Raw genomic sequence first — 19,275 nt, 5'->3', positions numbered from 1 at the left:
TTTTGTATGTAAGTACGTATATCACTTGTCTATAGTACCCAAGGATGACTTTGGATTCCCCTGGAACTGGAGTTAAAAATGGTTATGAGCTATCATGTTGATTCTGGGAATTAAACCTGCTAAGCCATCTCTCTAGCCTTACTTTTAAAGATATTTTTTCCTGTTTTTGTTTGTTTGTTTGTTTGTTGTTGTTTTTTTATTTTGTGGGGTTTTTTGGTTTGTTTGTTCAAGACAGGGTTTCTCTCTGTCACTCTGGCTGTGCTGGAACTCACTCTGTAGACCAGGCTGGCCTCAAACTCAGAGATCCACTTGCCTATGCCTTCCTAGTGCTGGGATTAAAGGTATGTGCCACTACCACCCAGCTTAAAAATACTTAATATTTTCTTTAAGATAGTCTCTAATTTATTGACAAGTACTGATTTCTATCAAGAATATACTCTAAAAGCAGAGCAGGACATGGTGGTACATACCTGCAATCCCAACATTAAGGAGCCTAAAGCAGCAAGATCATAAGCTGAAGGCCAGCTGTGGTTGTGATAAGTTTCACAATAAAAGAAGTTCTTATCAGAAATGCATTATTCTGTTTTTCTAAATATATCATCAAATATCAGATTTATTTTTTATTCCCCCCCCCTTTTTTTTTCTTTTAAGATTGAGTTCTGCAGCCAGGCAGAGTGGTACAGGCCTATAATTTCAGTACTCTGGGCAGCACAGGCAGATTGCTGTGAGTTCAAGGCCAGCCTGGTCTACAAAGTCCAGGACAGTCGAGGCTACACAGAGAAACCCTGTCTCAAAAATCAAACACAAACAACAACAAAAGATTGAGTCTTGCAATCTAGTTGAGATTGGTTTCAAACTGTGTAGCATAGGATGGTCTTGAAGTCATGGCAGTCCTCCTCCCTTAGCTTCAGAACTGCTGGAAAACACAGTTGCACCACCATGATCAGTGTGCTATTGTTCTTTATTTCTTAGATCACTGACAGACATTCAAGACTTGTCCAGTATCACCTGTGAACAAGACGGCTATTTTAAAGCAACCTCATTCAAAACACCCAAATTAAGACACGAACCTACTAGTGTCAGTACTCCGCTCAGCCCAGGTAATCACACACAGGAGAAATCACAGGCCCTTCTCATGTGCCCTGGCTGGGAATACGTCCTATGTGTATTTTCTCCCAGAGTAAAGATGTTTAAGAGTCAGGACAAAAGGGTTCTTTCCTGGGCCACCAGGTAGAGATACAGTGTAACAGTGTGACCCTCCCTGCTGGAGGCAGCCTGCTGCAAATGGAGGCAGACTGAAACAGTCAATTAAGTTCTCATAGTTAAATATCCATATCTCCTGAGTTTGTTGTTGTTGTTGTTTGTTTGCTTTCTTTTAATATTGGGGATTGAATATTGGACTTTGTGAAACCAAGCAAGTTCTCTACCACTGAAATATCTCCCTAGCACTGTACTTTCTCACAATTTTCTATAAAATGCCACAGGCATGCTAGAGAGAAATTTAGGATTCTTTTCTCTCACCTCTCTCTCTAGTTTAGTAAAACGATAAACAAGTTTCCTTTACCAGTTCACTAAGGCAACAGGTCGTGACCCTGAATTTCCATTGAAAGAGGGTGTTCGTGACAGTGCTGTGGTTAGTGGTGCGGTTAGAAGTTACTGCAGTGCTGGAAAGGTTACAGTTTGGGGTCTGTTGTGTACACAAGCACCTTTGGATTAATTGCAGAGGCACTGGATATTGTAAACACTACCTTCTGCCTAGTCCTCCAGCAGCCAGCATCAAATATTTTCTCTTCGGGGTTCTTATTTTTGGTAAATTTGTGGCTTAATTTTTCTTTATTTTATTTTGATACGAAGTTTATGTATACATTTTTTTAATGACTTGAGAACCTAGAATATAGAGTTTTAGACCTGAGAAGCTGTCTCAGATTCCTGATTGTTTCAGTTATTAGCAATTTGGAAAATTCCTGGCATAGCTACAGTTTTGTGGTTGTTTTGTTTATGATGTAAAGAATTCAGAGACTTGGTGACCTCTTTTCTCCTAGAGTCAATTTCTTCAGCTGCTAGTCACTATGAAGATTGCCTTGAAAATGCCACATTTCAAGTTAAAAGAGGATCTACATTTCGTTGGGATAGTCAAGAAGCTATGAGAACTTTCTCTGCCAAATTTATAACTGTCCGAGAGAGAGCTAAGAGCCTGGAATCTCTCCTTGCTTCTTCTAAAACCCTACCTGCAAAATTGGCTGATCCTGTAAGTTTTCCAGTTCTGTTTTAGACGTCTTGAGGTCAGTCATAGGTCTTGTTGAAGCATGGTGCTTCCTTGAGTGCTGGTTGATCTCCCCAAACTGGCAGGAAAACTCAGTTTATATTACTGTCCTCATCCACAGGCTCTTCTTTCTTTCTCCTTCATATTGCACTTGTTCAGGCTTTTGAAGAAAACTATGAATTCCTGCATAATACAGCTCATTAAAAACCTTTCAGCTGGCCAGGTGGTGGCAGCACACACCTTTAATCCCGGTACTTGGAGGCAGAGACAGGTGGATCTCTATGAGGTCGAGGCCAGCCTGGTCTACAGAGTAAATTGAAGGACAGCCAGTGCCGTTAAACAGAAAAACCCTGTTTCTACAAACAATCTTCCCCCACCACACACACACACACACGCACACACACACACACACACACACACACACACACACACAAAGAAAGAAAATGGAAAAAACTCTTGTCTGACCTTCTCTATTAGTTTGATTTCTGTTGCTAAGATAAAATGCTGACCAAAAAAGGGAAGAATGGGTTAATTTGGCTTACAGGTTGTATAGTCCCTCATCCAGGGAAACCAAGGGAGGAACTCAAGGCTGTAACCCAGGGATAAGCTCTGAAGCAGAAACCATGGAGGAACATTGTAGTGACTGCTACTGCTGTAATAAGCACCACGATGAAGGAAACGTATAAAAGGAAGCATTTAAGTTGGGGCCTGCTTACAGTCTCAGGGGTTAGTGTCTGATCATTATGGCAGGAGCATAGCAGACAGGCATGGTGCTGAAGTGGTAGCTGAGAGCTCACATCCATAAGTTGCAGGCAGAGAGAGCACAAACTGGGCCTGGCATGGGCTTTTGGAACCTTAAAGTCCACCCTCAGTGACATTCTTCAGTAAGGCCACATCTTTTTTTTTTTTTTCCTTTTTTATTAATTACCATTTATTCACTTTGTATCCCAGCTGTAACCCCCTCCCTTGTCCCCTCCCAACCCCACTCTCTCTCCTTCTTCTCCTCCCATGCCCCTCTCCTAGTCCACTGATAGGGGAGTTCCTCCTCCCCTTCCATCTGACCCTAAGGGCCACATCATTTAATCCTTCCTGAAAATAAGTCCGGCAGCTGGAAATGAGATATTCAACTATATGAACCCACAGTAACCATTCTCATGTACATCACCACACTTGTTTACTGGCTTTCACTTCTGGCTTGTTCAACTACTCTTCTTACATGTCTAAGCCACCTTCCTAGGGATGGCACAGCCCACAGTGGTCTGCGACTTCCTATACAATTAGCAATTAAGAAAATGCTTACATCCCTAGAGGCAAATCTGATGGCAAGTCTTCAAGTGAGGCTTCCATTTGCTAGGTATGTCAAGTTGACAACTAAAGCTAACCATGACACCATCCATGAACAAACTGGTTGTTTTCTTTAGTACTTAATGGAAAATTGATTGTAAATGTTTTTTGAACTGTGTCTCATAAAAGTTCCTGTTACCTGGGTAGATTCTAAGTGTCATGAGCCTTATCCAAACCTGAATAAGAAAGATGGGTCCTTTCTTAAAGTTAGCAGTAGCTTAGTGAGGAAGACAGGCCCAGTGAGATTGCCAAGTGCTCAGCAGAAAGAGAGTTGAGAGGGCTTCTCAGAAAAGGTGACTTGCCGAATTTCTGACATACTGTCCAAAATAAATGGAAATGAGTGCCTTAGATGTGTTTTTTACTCAGTGGGCACAGTGGTTACCACGCTTTTGTCTTATTTTTGTAGAAAAAATGTGTGTACACTGGGACTGGTTCTTTTAACATTTCTGCAGCATCTGTGACAGCAACCCATGCTACCCAAAGGATGAGCCTACCTGGAGGTACCCTGTGTTTAATATCAAAGCAGTTCATAAGAGTAAGGTAGTTTAAGGAGGCTTCGGTTGATGTTCATCAGTAGTTAATGTGACATTTGGTTTAAACAAAAACATTATTTTTCTTTGATTATGAAAGTAAAAAATTCATTGTAGAAAACTTGGTGAATAAAGTTTAAAAAACAAAATGACTGGATAATCATACCACAGCTTGCTGTGTTGTACATTTTGTGCATTATCTTGTTTCATAGTTTTATAAATATATAACAAATACTTTAGTATCTGTGACTGTGTCATACATCAATTCTAGACTATGTCTCCCCGTAATATGCTCAGCATCCTTACCTGGTAGTTACATATCTATGGATTCAGCCAGTGGCAGATGAAAAGTATTTTAAAACAATTACGTCTACTTTATTGAACATGTATAGCTGCTTTGCCTATCTTTCTTTCCTGACTAAACAGTGTAACATGTAAATGATTTACATAGCATTTATATTATATTATACTATATATTATAAGCCATCAAATACTGTGCTACTTTGTATAAGAAACTTAAGCACCCATGGATTTTGGTACTGCCAGGCTGGGAGATTTGGAATACTTCCTTATAAACACCAAAGGCTAATTGTATTTTGATCATTTCCTCTTGTAATTAAGAATTGATATATGATAAATATATAAAAATATATTTAAGAATGATAATAAATATATACTAGTAATAGTCTATAGTAGTTATTATAGTAATACATTCTATATATGTTGTTTAATTCTCTTATTTGAAAATTTATATTGTTTTCCAAGTTTTGCCCTTTGTACCTAAGTCTTATTTGGACCTGTGATCCTTTCTTTAGGGTAGATTTCTTTGAAGATAGTTTTCAAATCACACAAAAATGCTAGAAACTTTGAGAGCACATTGCTTTTATTGTTGCAGTAATTTCAGTGTTTAAGACCTTGGCTATAGCTTTTGGAGTTTCTCTCCAGAGAAGAGCAATTCTGTATGCTACATTGAAGGGTTTGTTATATATAATTGAGCACTTGGGAGAAGACTCTAGTTGCTTTTATATCTCCTGGCCTGATAATCATCCTGCTTTGTGTTTTTATTCATTTTGGCTGGTCCGTAGCCTGTGTTTCTCCAACAGTCTGCTTCAGAGCATCCCCATGCTCTGAGTAAGAATTTGTACCCTATCTGATTCAAGTATCCTTAGGAAGAGAGAAGGAAAGATTGGGTAAGTGGGATGAAAGTGGAGAGTAAAGGCCATCTGTATATCAAGGAAGCATTTATATATTAAGGAAGCCTCCACTAAATGCGTTCGATGCTCTCATGCTCCTAAGATTATTTCATCACTGAGGAAGCCTCAAGTCCATGGAAAGCTGCCATTCAGGTCTAAGAGGGTGTTAAGTCATTTTCCCCTTTATCTTTTTTAAGAACTAGTGGAAGCCACCTCTCAGCATCATTTTGATGAGCTTCCACCACCAGCTCAGGAACTACTTGATGAAATTGGTAAGAGGTGTTCAATAAAAAATATATTCCTTGGCCCCTGTTGATTATGGTCACTGACTATAATATGGTTTCTGTTTCTTAGGCATCAGAACTAGTACGAAACAACCCTGTGAAGGTGTGGTTGAATGTAGAAAATCAGGAAGGGGCAGTTTTCAAGTCAAGTAGGCTACAGTGTAGCCAGGGTAATTGACTCATATGTTCTTTCATTTATTACTAAAGGGTTTATGGGAAAGAGTCTGAGGTAAAGTAAAAACATTCATATGTTTTATGGTGATGAACTAATTTTATTTTTCTGAGGTTTTTGGTTTTTTTTGGGGGGGATGAGTTCTTTCTGTGTAGCTCAGGCCAGTCTAGAGTTTACTTCATAGACAAGCTGGCCTTAAATTCTCAGTCTTTCTGCCTCAGTCTCCAAGTGTCCCACCATGTTTAGATTACAAACTCCTTTGATTAAAACAATTGTTAGTCTCCCTTTCAGTCCAAACCAGATAATCCTTGGAAGCCTGTAGTCCTTATCTTTAGAGGGTCCATCTCCTCCTTGGATCTATGATGGTCCAGATCTTGGTATTGGGCTTACAGAGAATTTGTCAAGGGGCACCAGCTGGTTTTCAGGATCTCTGAAGTCCTGTGAATCATAAGGAATAAGGACTTATTGCTCTGACTCAAAGCACAGCCATCGGGCTCCTTAGCATAACCTTTAATGCCTGTCCCTTGACCTAATGAACTTGGATTATTGTAGTATTATCACTTTTTTGTTTGTTTTTGAAAGGACCTCTAGGGAGTAGTCAGGATCTATCTCCTGATTTTCTGATTTCTTAATGTGGAGGTTTCACATCCAGAGGCCTAGGCCCCTAACAGGAGCCCTAAAAGAAAAGGTCTTTTATAATTCAGGGTACAGGGGATCATTTAAGAGCAACAAGAGACTGATGAGGGTAAAATCTGATTTACATGTCGTACAGGTCTTCTTGCTGCTCAAAAACTGCTGTCAGGTAGCAGTTTGCTAAGCTTAGGAAGGGAGCAGACTAGAGCTGCATAGACATAACTCGCCTTCTCCTCACAGTGAGTGTAGGGGTGCCTAGCTGTCTCTCTGCTTTGTTCTGAAGAGCATTTTGAAAGAAACCAGCACCTAACAAGTAGAGAGCAGCCAGTGAGTTTTAGCACAGTCTTTTCTTAGTCTAAGTGAGCATTTTGAAAGAAAGTGGAAAGGATGGATATTCATGGTAAAATCATGACATAGGCCAGTGGAGCTGGACTCTTGTGGAGCTCTGGTACTGAAAGTCGTATAAAATCAAGATTAGTGGGCTGGAGAGGCAGCTCAGCAGTTAAGGGCACTTACTGCTCATTCAGAGCACCTGGGTTTGGATCTCTGCACCCACATGGTGGCTTAAAACCATCTGTAACTGGGCTTGGTGGTGCATGCCTTTAATCTCGGCACTTTGGAAGCAGAAGCAGGCAGGTCTTTGTGAGTTTGAGGCCAGCCTCATCTACAGAGTGAGTCCAGGACATCCAGGGCTACACAGAGAAACCCTATCTCAAAACAAAACAACCCATCTGTAAAACTCAGCTCCAGGGACCTGAAAGCCCTCTCACGGCCTTCACAGATGCAAGGCATGTGTGTGCTACATACATTCATACATACTCATACAAATAAAATTTGAAATCTTTAAATTTGTTTTTAAGATCAAAGTTAGGAGCATAAACTTTAGAGCTAAGATTTCCTGGACTCAATCTCAGTTCTCCTACTTACTCTTTTTGATTTATGAATGTTTCTTAACCATGCAAGCCTTCTCGTCACTTCTCCCATTCAGTAGCTGCATTCCCAGGCTCCTCCTCAGCTTTGGCCTCAGTATTGTTCCTCATCTGAAAAACAGAAATAAAAATAATATAAATAACCAATATCATAGGGTTGTTGTTAAGATTATGAACATTAATCTTGAGTTAATGTACTAAATATTTAATACCTGCCATATAGGCCTCTGGATTGCCTTTCTTCATCATTTTCATCATCATCCTTCTTGAGTAGTTTTAGTTGTTACTGTTTGTAGAAAGGGTCTGAATATCCAGTTCTGACTGGCCTGAAACTGTTGTGCTCATTTTTAAACTTTATTTTTTTTTTGGGTATTAAGCCTCTATCTCCCTTCCACCAACCCTTTAACCCTAGGTAAGAGAGAGGTTAGTGGGGAAGAGGGGGCCACACACCCCTTTACTTCTCCTGGCTGTTTAGGGTCAATGGGTTCTTTTGGGGCCATACCAGTCTCCACCAACAGCAGACACAGCAAGCAGCCTCCTCCAGGCAGCTGTGGAGAAACGTTTTTTTTTTCTCTCCTCCAAGCCACCACAGCTTCCATCTCTGATTTCTCCAAACTGCCATACCTTCTCTTTCTGGGCTTTGATATTTTTATCTCTCAGAGTCCTAGACCACGCCCCTCTTCTTGCTACATGAGCTGACAAAGCTGTTACTAGCTGGCAGAGACCACACCCGTCAAGAGAACAGTTATCAGCTGTGGGCAAACTAAAGCCTAAACTAAAATCCCACATTTGGGATTAAAACAAAAAAATATATATATATTTACATAACATAGATGAGTTTTTAAAGAAACCAAACGTTTGCATTGTATGGAAACCAAAGTTCCCATATATGAAACACATAGAAATGTTGCCTAAGTGCTGGTTCCTTTTATTTCCTTCCTTTTTTCCTTATTTCTTTCTTCTTAGTATCTTTACATTTGTTTGTTGTGTTTGTATACATAAATGCTCATTCCCTAAGAGGACAACCTGAAGGAGTTGTTTCTCCTTCAACCCTAAGGATCCTGGAAATCAAATTCAGGTCATCCTGTGTGGAGACAAGTGCCTTAATCCACAGAACCATCTTGCTAGCCCTTTGTTTGCTTGTTGTTTGGTTGGTTGTTACTACTTTTTGAGACAAAGTTTCGTTTAATACAGCCTAGGTGAACTCTAGGTATGTAGCCAAGGCTGACCTTGACAAGTTTCTACCTTTACCTCCCAAATCCTGGAGTTAATAGATATGCACCACATATCTCCTAATGTTTTGTTTTGAGACTGAGTCTCACTCTGCAGTCCTGGCCAGCCTAAAACTTGCTATGTAGTTCAAACTGGTCTCAAACTTAGAGAAGTCTTCCTGCTTGTGCCTCCTTAGTACTGAGATTGTAGGCATGTGCCACCATACCTACTATCCTTTAAAGATTCTTTATCAAGTGTTATTTGGGGCTTTCTTTCTTGAAAAGTTCACTTTGAACTCAGAATGTACTAAAGTAGTGGCTTTCAGACTTTTCAGGGTCAGGGTCACCTGTAAATACGACTGTAACTGCAGGAGTTTCAGATTTAGTAGGTTTGGAGTTTACCAACAGTGCTGGTTCTGAGGCCTGCCCCTGAGAGCCGCTGTCCTAGAACATGGTGAGATATGGAAAGGTGGGGTAAGTTGCCTTTTGCTTTTGTACTGTGACAGAGCATCTGAAGCAGCAGCAGGGCTCCTCCATGGTGTCACATGAGAACACAGCACATGATCTGAGTGTCGCTGAAAGTGGTAAGCCGATACCCAGGTCTTTTTTCATGAGGTTTTTGTGTAATGCTGCCCTTACTAGCGTAGTAGTCTGTGTGGGAGAATGTGACTTAGGTTGGGTATAACTCCATTTTAATTCTGATTCTACCAGTTACTTTTGTCTGACAAACTGTTTCATTTCTGAACTTCATCTATCCTTATTTGTGAAATGGGAACGATAGTTCCTATCTCATTATACATAATAGCTCCATGCAAAGAGCTTGGTACACTAAAATACTTAGCAAAATTTAGACCTCTTCTTTCATAGGTCTGCTGGCCAGATAAAAGGAGACAGTATTTGTAAAATGCTTGGCATACATTAAAGAGTACATCCTTCTCCCACACAAATTCCTTTCAAGAAGTTGTACCCTAGGAGCATCTAAGAAGCAAGAAAGGGAAGCGTGTTCTGACATCCAGTTGTGTGGCTTATTTTTAGAGTTGCTCGCCTCCACTTTTGTGTGCCTTCTTTGCTTTGCTTTGTCTAGTTCTCTGAACTTGGCACTGTCTAGGCTTCCTATAGCTTCACTGGTACCACAGATCGCCCAAGACCGTAGAAGAAGCTGCTATGAACGCTGGTGCCCTGCAGACTGCCACCTAGCCCTCTGCTCTCATGGGAAAGGGGCTGATGCATTGCATACTAGCAGAACTGCTGATGGCCTTAGTTTTTCCAGTTCATTTCAAAGCATGTTCTCAACTCGTTTTCATTTTGATAAAGTTAGCTCTCTCGATTGCTCTAGGTAAAAAGCATTTGGAAGAACAGGAAACCAACAGTAGTAAAGAAGGCAGTTTTCTCTCCACCAAAGAAACTCAGGATCTGGAAGACACGGAGAGGTAACAGCATCTAGACTTCTGAAAGGGTTTTAAGATTGCATTTGTTTTTATCATATGAACAAATAATAAAACAATTTCTTTATTCTTCTTGTATTGTTTTATATTAACATGTTGATTATATATAATAGGTTTCATTCATGTAGACTTTTATCTAATTCACCTTCTATTACCCTCTTTTGTCCCTCCCTCTTTCATTCTCACTAGTTCCCTGTTACTTGCATGTCATTTTTGGAGGGTGTGTGCCCTAACACGTGTCATTAGGTGAGGGATTATTTATAGGAATGTGAACACTTGACCAGGGCTACACCACTGAGGAACATGTCTCTCATTGCCCAGCAGTCGTTAACTGTCTGTAGATTCTCAGGGCTAGATGGGGCTTGTGAGAGAATGAGAATCTGCCCGCCTGCCTGTGTCTTTCCAGCCCCTCATTACACTTTGGTCTTATTAGCACTCCCCACTGCCTTCCTTTATCTGTCTTCCCCACCTTTTGTTGGTCCTTTTTCATCTCCCTGGTAGTCCTTCCCTCCACTTTCATGGCACGTACATTGTTAGTTTTTAAAAGCATGAGGCTGGTTAACCAATATTCTCTGCAAGAAGTTTATTAAGTGGGTATGGAGGAAGGGGGGAGCAGGACATGGTGGGGAGAGAGAAAGGGAAATGGAAAAGGGAGTGCTCCGAGAGAGAGAGAAAGAGAGTGTAAGAGTGTATGAGAGAAAGAGAGAGACCACATGTCGGGGTCTCTTTAAGGGTCAAGGTAACCACGCCTTCCAGGTGCGGCCACCTGGCTGGCGACACATGATGACATCATAAGTTTCTGGGTAACCCGGGAGCAGGTTGTGTTCCAAAATACTAACATACATTCCATTGTCTTTTCTGATTCTCAAGCCTCCATCCTTTAGACCTCTTTCCTTATAGTCTCCTTTCTATTTTTGTCACACACACACACACACACACACACACACACACACACACACACACACAGAAATTTAAATGTAGTTTTACATGGAATGTTTGTCTTAGTATAATAATTTCCAGGTTCTATCCACTTTTCTGCAAATTTCATTCTTTAAAAAAATTTGTGTGTGTGTGTGTGTGTGTGTGTGCTTGTGCATGCTCACATACTACAGTGTTCTTGGGAAGGTCAGAGGAAAAGTTGTGGTTGTTGGTTCTCTGCTACCATGAGGGTTCTAGGGATTGAACTCAGCTAGTCAGGCTCTAGTAGAAGACACCTTCACCTGCTGAGCCATCTCACTGGGCCTCATTCTTCTTCACAGAGTGTATACTTAGGACATGTTTTATTTGAAACTAGGTCCAATACTGTCACCCAGACTGGATTTGAACTTGGGGAAGGCCTTCTGCCTTAGCCTCTGGAGTGTTGCAACTGCAGGCTTGTCCCATAACACCTGTTCCACCATACCTGGCTTTACTTTTGTCCCAGTTCATCTGTTGATGGAACTCTAGGCTGGTTTTTGAGGCCCTGATTTTAATTTTTATAAGATATATTATTACTTTTGTGTGTGTGTGTATGTGTGCCTGTGACAGTGTACGTACATCATTTGTTCAGGCGCCCGAAGAAGTCAGAAGAGGGAATTGTATCATATGAAACCGGAGTTACAGGCCGTTAATTGAGTTACCTGTGGGTTCTAAGAACTAACCTAAATAAACTTTGAAAAGAGACAAGACTTGGGCCTGTGGTGGCACTTGCTCCCCCCTCCCCCCATCCTACTCCTAATCTAGTTCCAGCTTTGGAAACATAGCAAGTTCAAAGCCAGTGTGGGCTACGTGAGACCCTGCCTTGAAAAAAGTTACTGTTACTTTTTCCTTTTTTTGACATTTATTACTGTGGAGGGAGGTGGCAAGACCACAGCATACATGTAGATGTCAGAGAACAGCTTGTAGGAGTTGGTTCTCTCCACCATGTGTCACAGGGATTTGACTCAGGTCATCAGGCAAACAACCTTACCTGCTAAGAGGTCTTACCTGGCGCTTGCCAATTTGGCTAGTCTAGCTAGCCAGCCTGACCTGGGGAGGGATCCCCTTGTCTCTGCCCTCAAAATGCTGGGATGACAAGTAGGTTCTGGGGACTCAAACTCTAGTCCTCAGTGCTGACTTACTTGGCAAGTGCATTATTCACTGAACCCTCTCCCCAGCTTCTTTAGTCGTAGGCACTACTATAGGGTGAACGATATTTTTACAACTGGTAAGTGTACATTTTAGGCCTCCTCAAAACACCTTCTATCTACGAGCCTCAAAAGTTGTTCTTATTCAGAAAAACACACAGAAGAGGCATGCAGAATTATAACCTCATATAGAAGCTGAACTTAAAGACCTATAATTGAGACAGAATTGTCATTGGAGGGAGTGATCTCATGGGTGCCAGGATTTTGTCAAGGGGCTAAAGGACTATTTTAGTGTACATATAAGTTAAATACAAGTAACCTTTGGGGGTCTGGACACAATCTCACACCTTATGCTCTTTCAGCTCTTGTGAAAGCACCAACAGTAGTAAAGATGGCAGTGCCACCACACCTGCTGTGCAGTGATATGTTACAAGGGAATGACCCTGTCACCGTTATCTTTACTTGCCCCTGGACAGAGCTCATTCTTCTCTTGATGAGGACCTGGAAAGGTTGCTGCAATCACCTGAGGAGAATTTGGCACTACTGGACACCCACAAGGACTCCACAAGGTTGTCTTGCCCATTAAGGAACCCTTTCCTTATGTTTCACAGGGAAAAGAATATACAACATGTTGTGCACCTGGGACACAGAATCCCAGGCTCCCAGTTTCTTTCTTTCCCTGTGTTCAGGAAGGAGTTAGGTTTTTAACTTCTTGGAGAATGAATGTCCGGTGATGGCATTGTGCTGATGTGCGCCAGCCAGCCCTTACATTTGTCATTACTCTCACACTTGGCTGTCTTCCCACCATCGACTCCCCAAGACACTGATTAGGCGGCTAATCGGTTATAGCTCTCAGGTTGGATTTTAGCCCTGTTGCCTTCAGTGTTTCATGAGCCATTTGAGTTAAAACAGAAAAGGCATATATATATACATCAAGTTTTCAGATAACACAAATCTAGAAGTGAAGGTTATGGGTGATAGGCTGAAAATCCAAAATTGTCCTGACAGGTGGAAATACTAGCTACTTTAAAAGAGAGAGACAAAGCCAGGCATGGCTGTTGCATGAAACTGTAGTTTCAGCTACTTAGAAGTCTGAGGGGAATGATTGAGCCCAGAAGTTCAAGATCAGCCAAGAAACATAGGGCTATAATGTCACAAACAAACAAAACTGTAAAAATAAAAATGATAAACTTAAAAGATTGACAAGTTTTAGATCCAAAAGTATACATTGTGAAAAACCAGGCCTAACTGGATATTTTTTTTATTGGAAATTATTGCTCACAGTAATCATGCCGTAGGCAGGAAGTCTTAATTCACATGTCCCGTATTTAGTTTCTGAAAAAGTTGACACAGCATTAATGCAGGATGAACCGATCAGACAAGTGCACCGTAGGTAATCATGCACTATTGAAGGACTCCTAGGACACATTTCTAAATGGATATGAGCAAGCAACAGAGAGGACATGGAACAGGCTTAGGTCTGGAAACCAGGTCATATGAGAACAGCCAGGGAGACTCAGCCTGAAAAGAGCCGATGAGTGGAGAATTTGATAGCCTCCCTCAAATACCTGAAATACTGTAAAGTGAAGAGAGTCTGCTTACTGTCTTCTACCCCAAAGCATAGAACTGGTGTACTAGATGTTGCAAAGTAAAAGATTTTTATTAGTGAAGCACAAATTTTCTAATGGCCACAACCTATAGAAGAAACAGCCTTTCCATTTTAACAGTGGCTACAGCCGCTCAGGTTTTGTGAATAACTGTGGTCTTGGGTGTCTGGACAGAAGGAGAAGACAAGCCTTTGCTGACCTTTTTTTTTTTCTTTTGCCCACTCTTGAGCCTCTTGATTATGTTAGTGAAGTTTAAAAGAGAAAAGTCCCCTTTTTATTCTAGGTACTATCCCAGAGAGGTAGCTGTTTCTGCTCTTAAGAGGAGTGTGGTTTTAAATTGTGAGATACTTATTTAGATTTCTCATATCACAGGGAGCTTGACGGAAATGATAAATAATAATCTCAAAGAGAATGCTGATTGTAAAAGAAGGAAAATGCTTTCTTTTTCCTTTGAGGCTAGCTATATAGTCTTAATGTTGAAAGCAGAGTCTGATCACATATGTTTTAGAACTTATTAGGTATCTAATTTTCTGTGCCTTGGTTTTCACATCACACAATGTAGATGGTAGCAGTAACTGCTTCATATAGTTCTGAAAATGAGTGCGTTAACATACATTTAAACTAGCCTTGTTGGGCGTGTAACACATTCCTTTAATCCCAGCACTCTGGAGACATGAGGAGACAGAGGAGGCATGAAGACCGCTGTAAGTTCAAGGCCAGCCTGCTTTGCCTAATGAAGTCTAGGCCCTTTAGGGCTACATAGGGAAATCCTGTCCAGAGAGAGAGAGAGGATAAAAGATGAACGAATAACCAAAAGTAAATAAACCAACATTTGCCCTGTAGGAACACTAGTACTAAGTACTCTGTTTGCTTCAGAACAGTCTTGTTCCCTGGCTCTTAGGTATGCGTTTAATGCCACAAATCATTGTCATTACAGGGAAGAAAAGAACAAAGATCAAGACTTTGTTGAACTGAAGAGAAAAAGGAAAGAAAGCATTAAGCCAGAGAGAAGGAGATCAGACAGCTTTTTAGGGACTTTGGAAGAAGGTATGGATGAATGATGATTATGGTAGTCTGTAGTTTTTGGGCTTTGGTGACCATCAAAGCTTTTAAGTAATGTTTCCCAGATGCTATACATAATCTTCCAACCTGGTGTAATTGCCTTTTCCTTGCAGTTCAGACAAGCATTTCTGATAATTGCAATCAATTTCATTACAAAGCAGTGACATCAGCTTTGGGTTTTGTTGTTTTTTGGGTTTTTTTCCCCCCCTTCTTTTGTTTTTTGAAACAGGGTCTCATTCTAGCCCAGCTGGCCTCCAACTGAAAGCAGTTAGTTCTCTTACCTACCAGGTGCTATGATCGCAGGCATGAGCTAACACTCCTGGCTTTCAGGTCTGTTTCTAAAACAAGCCATGGGCCAGCCTAATTTGTGCATTGTCTGTAGAGCTATTTTGAATTCAAATACATTTGAAAGAGCTTTTAATTTAAGCTGAGTGTGGCAACACATGCCGCAGTGCTCCGGAGGCTCAGCCATGGACTTCAAGGCCACCCAGGAAGACCCCTGTCTAAAGACAAAACAAAAACCAAGAGCTTCGAGACTGCCTTTAATCCCAGCACTCAGGAGGTAGAAGCAGGTGGATCTCTGAACTCAAGGTTAGCCTGGTCTACAAAAAGAGTTCCAGGACAGCAAGAGCTGTTACACAGAGAAATCCTGTCTCGAAAACAAAAACAAAGAAATAAAAACTGTTCAAGTCTTGTCAGCTTGAATAGTCAGTCTTGTAATATATCTTCACAAATGATCTGTTCATGTTTGTTATTCAGGGTGATAGATGCTCACCTTTTGGAGCCTTCCAGTCTCCCTTGCATCCCTTTCTTAGTCCCTTCTCATTCCGCTTCCTCTGCCCTGTTTTATGCTTTATGCCTCAGTATGTTGACCCTAGAGGACTGCATCTCCTTGGCTTTCTGTTAGCCAATGGGGCCCCTGGCAGGATCAGAGGGCAAGAAAATTGTTACTCATTTTCCTTTCCTACCTACTTGAGGACCTTGCATCCGGTAACCATGTTGTCCCTCACTAGTGTCTGATCTTTCCTAACTCCAGTTCTCCCTTCTAGATTCCAGTAACTGTCCTCCCATCCCACCCCCAACTGCCTAGCTGCTTTCCACTTAGGCTTCCCCCAGCTGCAAATAGATGCCTGTCAGTCCTTGTTTGTTCCCGCAACTCTAATTATACCTTTGTGTACAGCTGCTTTGTTAAGGAAACTTTATCTGTACAAGCTATGTGTATATTTTATTTCCTCCACAACTCTGACTGGCATAGGGCCCAGGGTATGTGGACATTTAGCCAAGACTGAATTCACTGAGAAGATAACTCAGAGAATTTGGCAAGGTAATGCAGGGGCTTTTGAATCAGTGTTGCTGGTACTTCTTGCTATGGCAGGGAGCTATAGGATATTAGGAGAAGCTGTTAGCTGTGTTTCCAGAAAAGTTGCATATAAGCGTACAACAAATAAGTAAACAGCACACTAAGACTAGAGATAGCTCTAATCTGAATACTGACTTCTGACAGCCCTTGATCTAGAAAGTAACTGCTTTTTTTTTTTTTTTCCCTCTTGTTCCATCAAGATGAACTAAAGCCCTGTTTTTGGAAGCGACTGGGTTGGTCTGAACCTTCCAGGTAATGAGATAGCATGTTTATAAGTCAGAGTTTGTTTCTTTTTAGATTGCGTGAGCAGACTTAAAATATTTACCAGTGTCTAAATAAATATCACTAACAGATTGAATTCTCACCAACTTGCTCAATTTATAGTTATATATCTATAATTGAAAAAATATACAAGGTGACGTTAATGCTAACTTTGCTTAAATAATTGCTATCTGCTCAAGGAAAGTTTAAACGGGGTATAAAAGATGCTGCTGCTACCAGTTGCTTTTTAGTCACTTTGCATTTTTATGATACATTGTTGATACTATCTGCCTTGATTATACAGACAAAATTCCTTTCCTATGACTTCAGTTGAATAGGAAAGTGTGTGTGTGTGTGTGTGTGTGTGTGTGTGTGTGTGTGTGTTCTAAATACCTACTGGGTTTAGGAAATTAGCTTAGTGCCAGAATGCTTGCCTGGTTTGTGTGAGTCTGGGGATGTGATCCCAAGCACTGCACAAGAATTTTTAAAAGTACATATGAACTCAAAACTTCCCCCCTTTTTTTGTCCTTTAAAATATATGCACACAGGATAATTGTGCTGGATCAGAGCGACTTGTCAGAATGATTGGAACTGGATCGTGCAGGCACTGTGGCTTGTGGCCTCCTTTCTTCTTTTATCCGCTTCAGTTGGCTCAAGGACAGTGGTTCCAGTCTGTAACTCACGCTTTGCTCTGCTGCTACCATGGGCACTGTTGCTATAATGTGGCCCTATCATGTGTAGTATGCCTAATCCTTTGTTTGAAATCAGGTTTCTGAAAAATGCAAGGTAGCCATAATGACAAACATTTTGTTTTGTTCAGAATGGCTTTTGATTTTATTGATGTAAATTTTTGTAACTTTGTTATATAATAAAGTGTTTACTTTTAATGCTAGTTAGGTGCCTGTTGTGGATGATCTATTTCTATGCTTTGGTTGGGGGTTGGAAAGATGACTGCATTTCCCTTCCAGCTAGAACCAGCTTGCCAGGAGACAGCAACAAAAACCATATATATATATATATATATATATATATATATATATATATAACCATATATAATATATATGTAACACCATCTCTACGTATTTTGATTGTGCACCTTACATCATCAGTGTACTAGAAGAACAGAACTGTGACAAAACTAAAATCACAACATTTTCTCTCATTTAGGCTTTTTGTGACTATTAGCCAGGTGCATATGTGTATCTAGTCTGGGGTCTAGAGGATTTTTGTCCATGTAGAATTTTCACATATGATTAATAGCTTTTCTTGGAAGCACTACACTGCTGAGCAGTACTAGCATTTGGTTTTGTGGTGGGTAGTAGTGAAAATCAAATAGCTTCCATTGTGGATGATCACATTCATACATTTTAGATCACAGAAAAATTTATCCTGCACAGATAAGATAGGAAGCAAAAAATTACTTGCTATTGTAACCAGAGGAAAACAATCAGAAAACAAGTTACCTGGAGGTGTGGTAGGTCATGCATGACATAATCCTTGCGCTTGGGAGGCTGACTCAGGAGGATTGCCCTGATTGAAGGACAGCTTGGGATACAGTGTGAGACCCTTCCTAAAGCGAGCAAACAACAGGGGCCTGCAAGATGGCTCAGTGTGTAAAGACACTTGTCATCGAGTCTTGCAGTCTGAGTTGGATCACCAAGACCTGCATGGAGAGAGCTGGCTTTCAGAGGTTGTTCTCTGCTTCCTCCACACATACACAATGAGTAAAGAAATATAGTAAAAAAAGCAAAACCACTCCCAAGTTTACATTCCACGTGAGTGTAGACTTTATGGTATAGTCTTCCTCTCAGAAGCTTACTCTAGTTGGTGAGACAAATACATGTAAAAATGTGAAGACCAATGCAGATGCTGCATGGGAAGTGGTGGCTTGTTTAGTTCCAGCGATCAATTCATAAGCATTAAGGTTACGCTGATGTCTGATGGCAAGAATTTTAATCTAGGCCAGGTATGATAGGAAACGCCTTTAATCCCAGCTCAAGGAGGCAGAGGCAGGAGGATCTCTCTGAGTTCAGTGCCAACTTGGTCTACAGAGTGAATTCCAGGACAGCCAGGACTATATAGAGTGACCCTTTCTCCAAAAGAGGAAGAAAAAAAATTGTACTCTATCTAGGGAATAGACTCCTTTCTCTGGCCAGTGACTGATGGTTATGATGTGGGAGAGAGCACTTACTGGTCATAGAGTAACCATTGTGTACCAGGGCCTGTAGACAGACATTTTAATGCACGTGGCAGCCCTCCCACATGGAAGCTCTAGGTGCCGCTTCTATCACTCTCGTCAGCCGTTTCAGGCTTTAGCCCCTCATTTCCAGTTGACACTCAACAAATTACTCTCACATCTAGCTTTTCAAAGAGAGCATAGCCTTCACCACTACTGATAATATGGTCACCTTCATTTCTGTAGAAGAACAGATGAGTGCATTCTGAATTCTTATTTTTTCCCACTTTCTTTTATCCCCGTCCATTCAGTTTACCTTCTTAAGGAACATTTTTCTTTTTAGCAACTTCAACTTTTCCTTTATACACACTTACATAGCAGTGCAGGCCAGTGCGTGCATGCTTGCATTTGTTTGCAGATGTGAAAGCGCATGTGTGGAGGCCCAAGGTTGATAGCCGAAGGCTTCCTTAATTGCCGTCTGCCTTATTCCTTGAAGCAGCATCTCTCACTTGAACCCAGAGCTCACTGATGTGGCTACTCTGGCTTGCTCCTGGGATCCCATCTCCGTCTTCATCTTCCACCTTCACTAGAACTATAGGCGGGACGCCATTCCCGTCTAGTCCCCATGACTGTGCATTCAGCGCTTTAATCCCTGAGCCATCTCCCTGCTTCCAAACTTTCTTCTTTATTCATTTCTTTC

At 41.1% G+C, this 19,275-nt stretch overlaps 1 protein-coding gene across 1 annotated transcript in view; it reads left to right on the top strand.

Moving 5' to 3' along the window:
• Window positions 1–17,179, top strand: part of Tex14 (testis expressed 14, intercellular bridge forming factor) — a 99,012-nt gene extending 81,833 nt beyond the window's left edge. The window contains exons 22-31 of the mRNA XM_060388406.1: window positions 973–1,100; window positions 2,043–2,248; window positions 4,014–4,107; window positions 5,528–5,602; window positions 9,066–9,143; window positions 9,896–9,989; window positions 12,586–12,678; window positions 14,654–14,763; window positions 16,339–16,390; window positions 16,948–17,179. Coding sequence (XP_060244389.1) covers window positions 973–1,100; window positions 2,043–2,248; window positions 4,014–4,107; window positions 5,528–5,602; window positions 9,066–9,143; window positions 9,896–9,989; window positions 12,586–12,678; window positions 14,654–14,763; window positions 16,339–16,390; window positions 16,948–16,984 — 967 coding nt within the window. The 3' untranslated portion in view covers window positions 16,985–17,179. The remainder of the gene's footprint in view (window positions 1–972; window positions 1,101–2,042; window positions 2,249–4,013; window positions 4,108–5,527; window positions 5,603–9,065; window positions 9,144–9,895; window positions 9,990–12,585; window positions 12,679–14,653; window positions 14,764–16,338; window positions 16,391–16,947) is intronic.
• Window positions 17,180–19,275: the final 2,096 nt, after the last annotated feature.

This window comes from Meriones unguiculatus, chromosome 7 (assembly GCF_030254825.1).
Source record: "Meriones unguiculatus strain TT.TT164.6M chromosome 7, Bangor_MerUng_6.1, whole genome shotgun sequence".
In the NCBI taxonomy this organism is placed as follows: Eukaryota; Metazoa; Chordata; class Mammalia; order Rodentia; family Muridae; genus Meriones; species Meriones unguiculatus.
The sequence above is the reverse complement of the archived record's forward strand: the minus strand, read 5'-3'. Positions and strand labels throughout refer to the sequence as shown.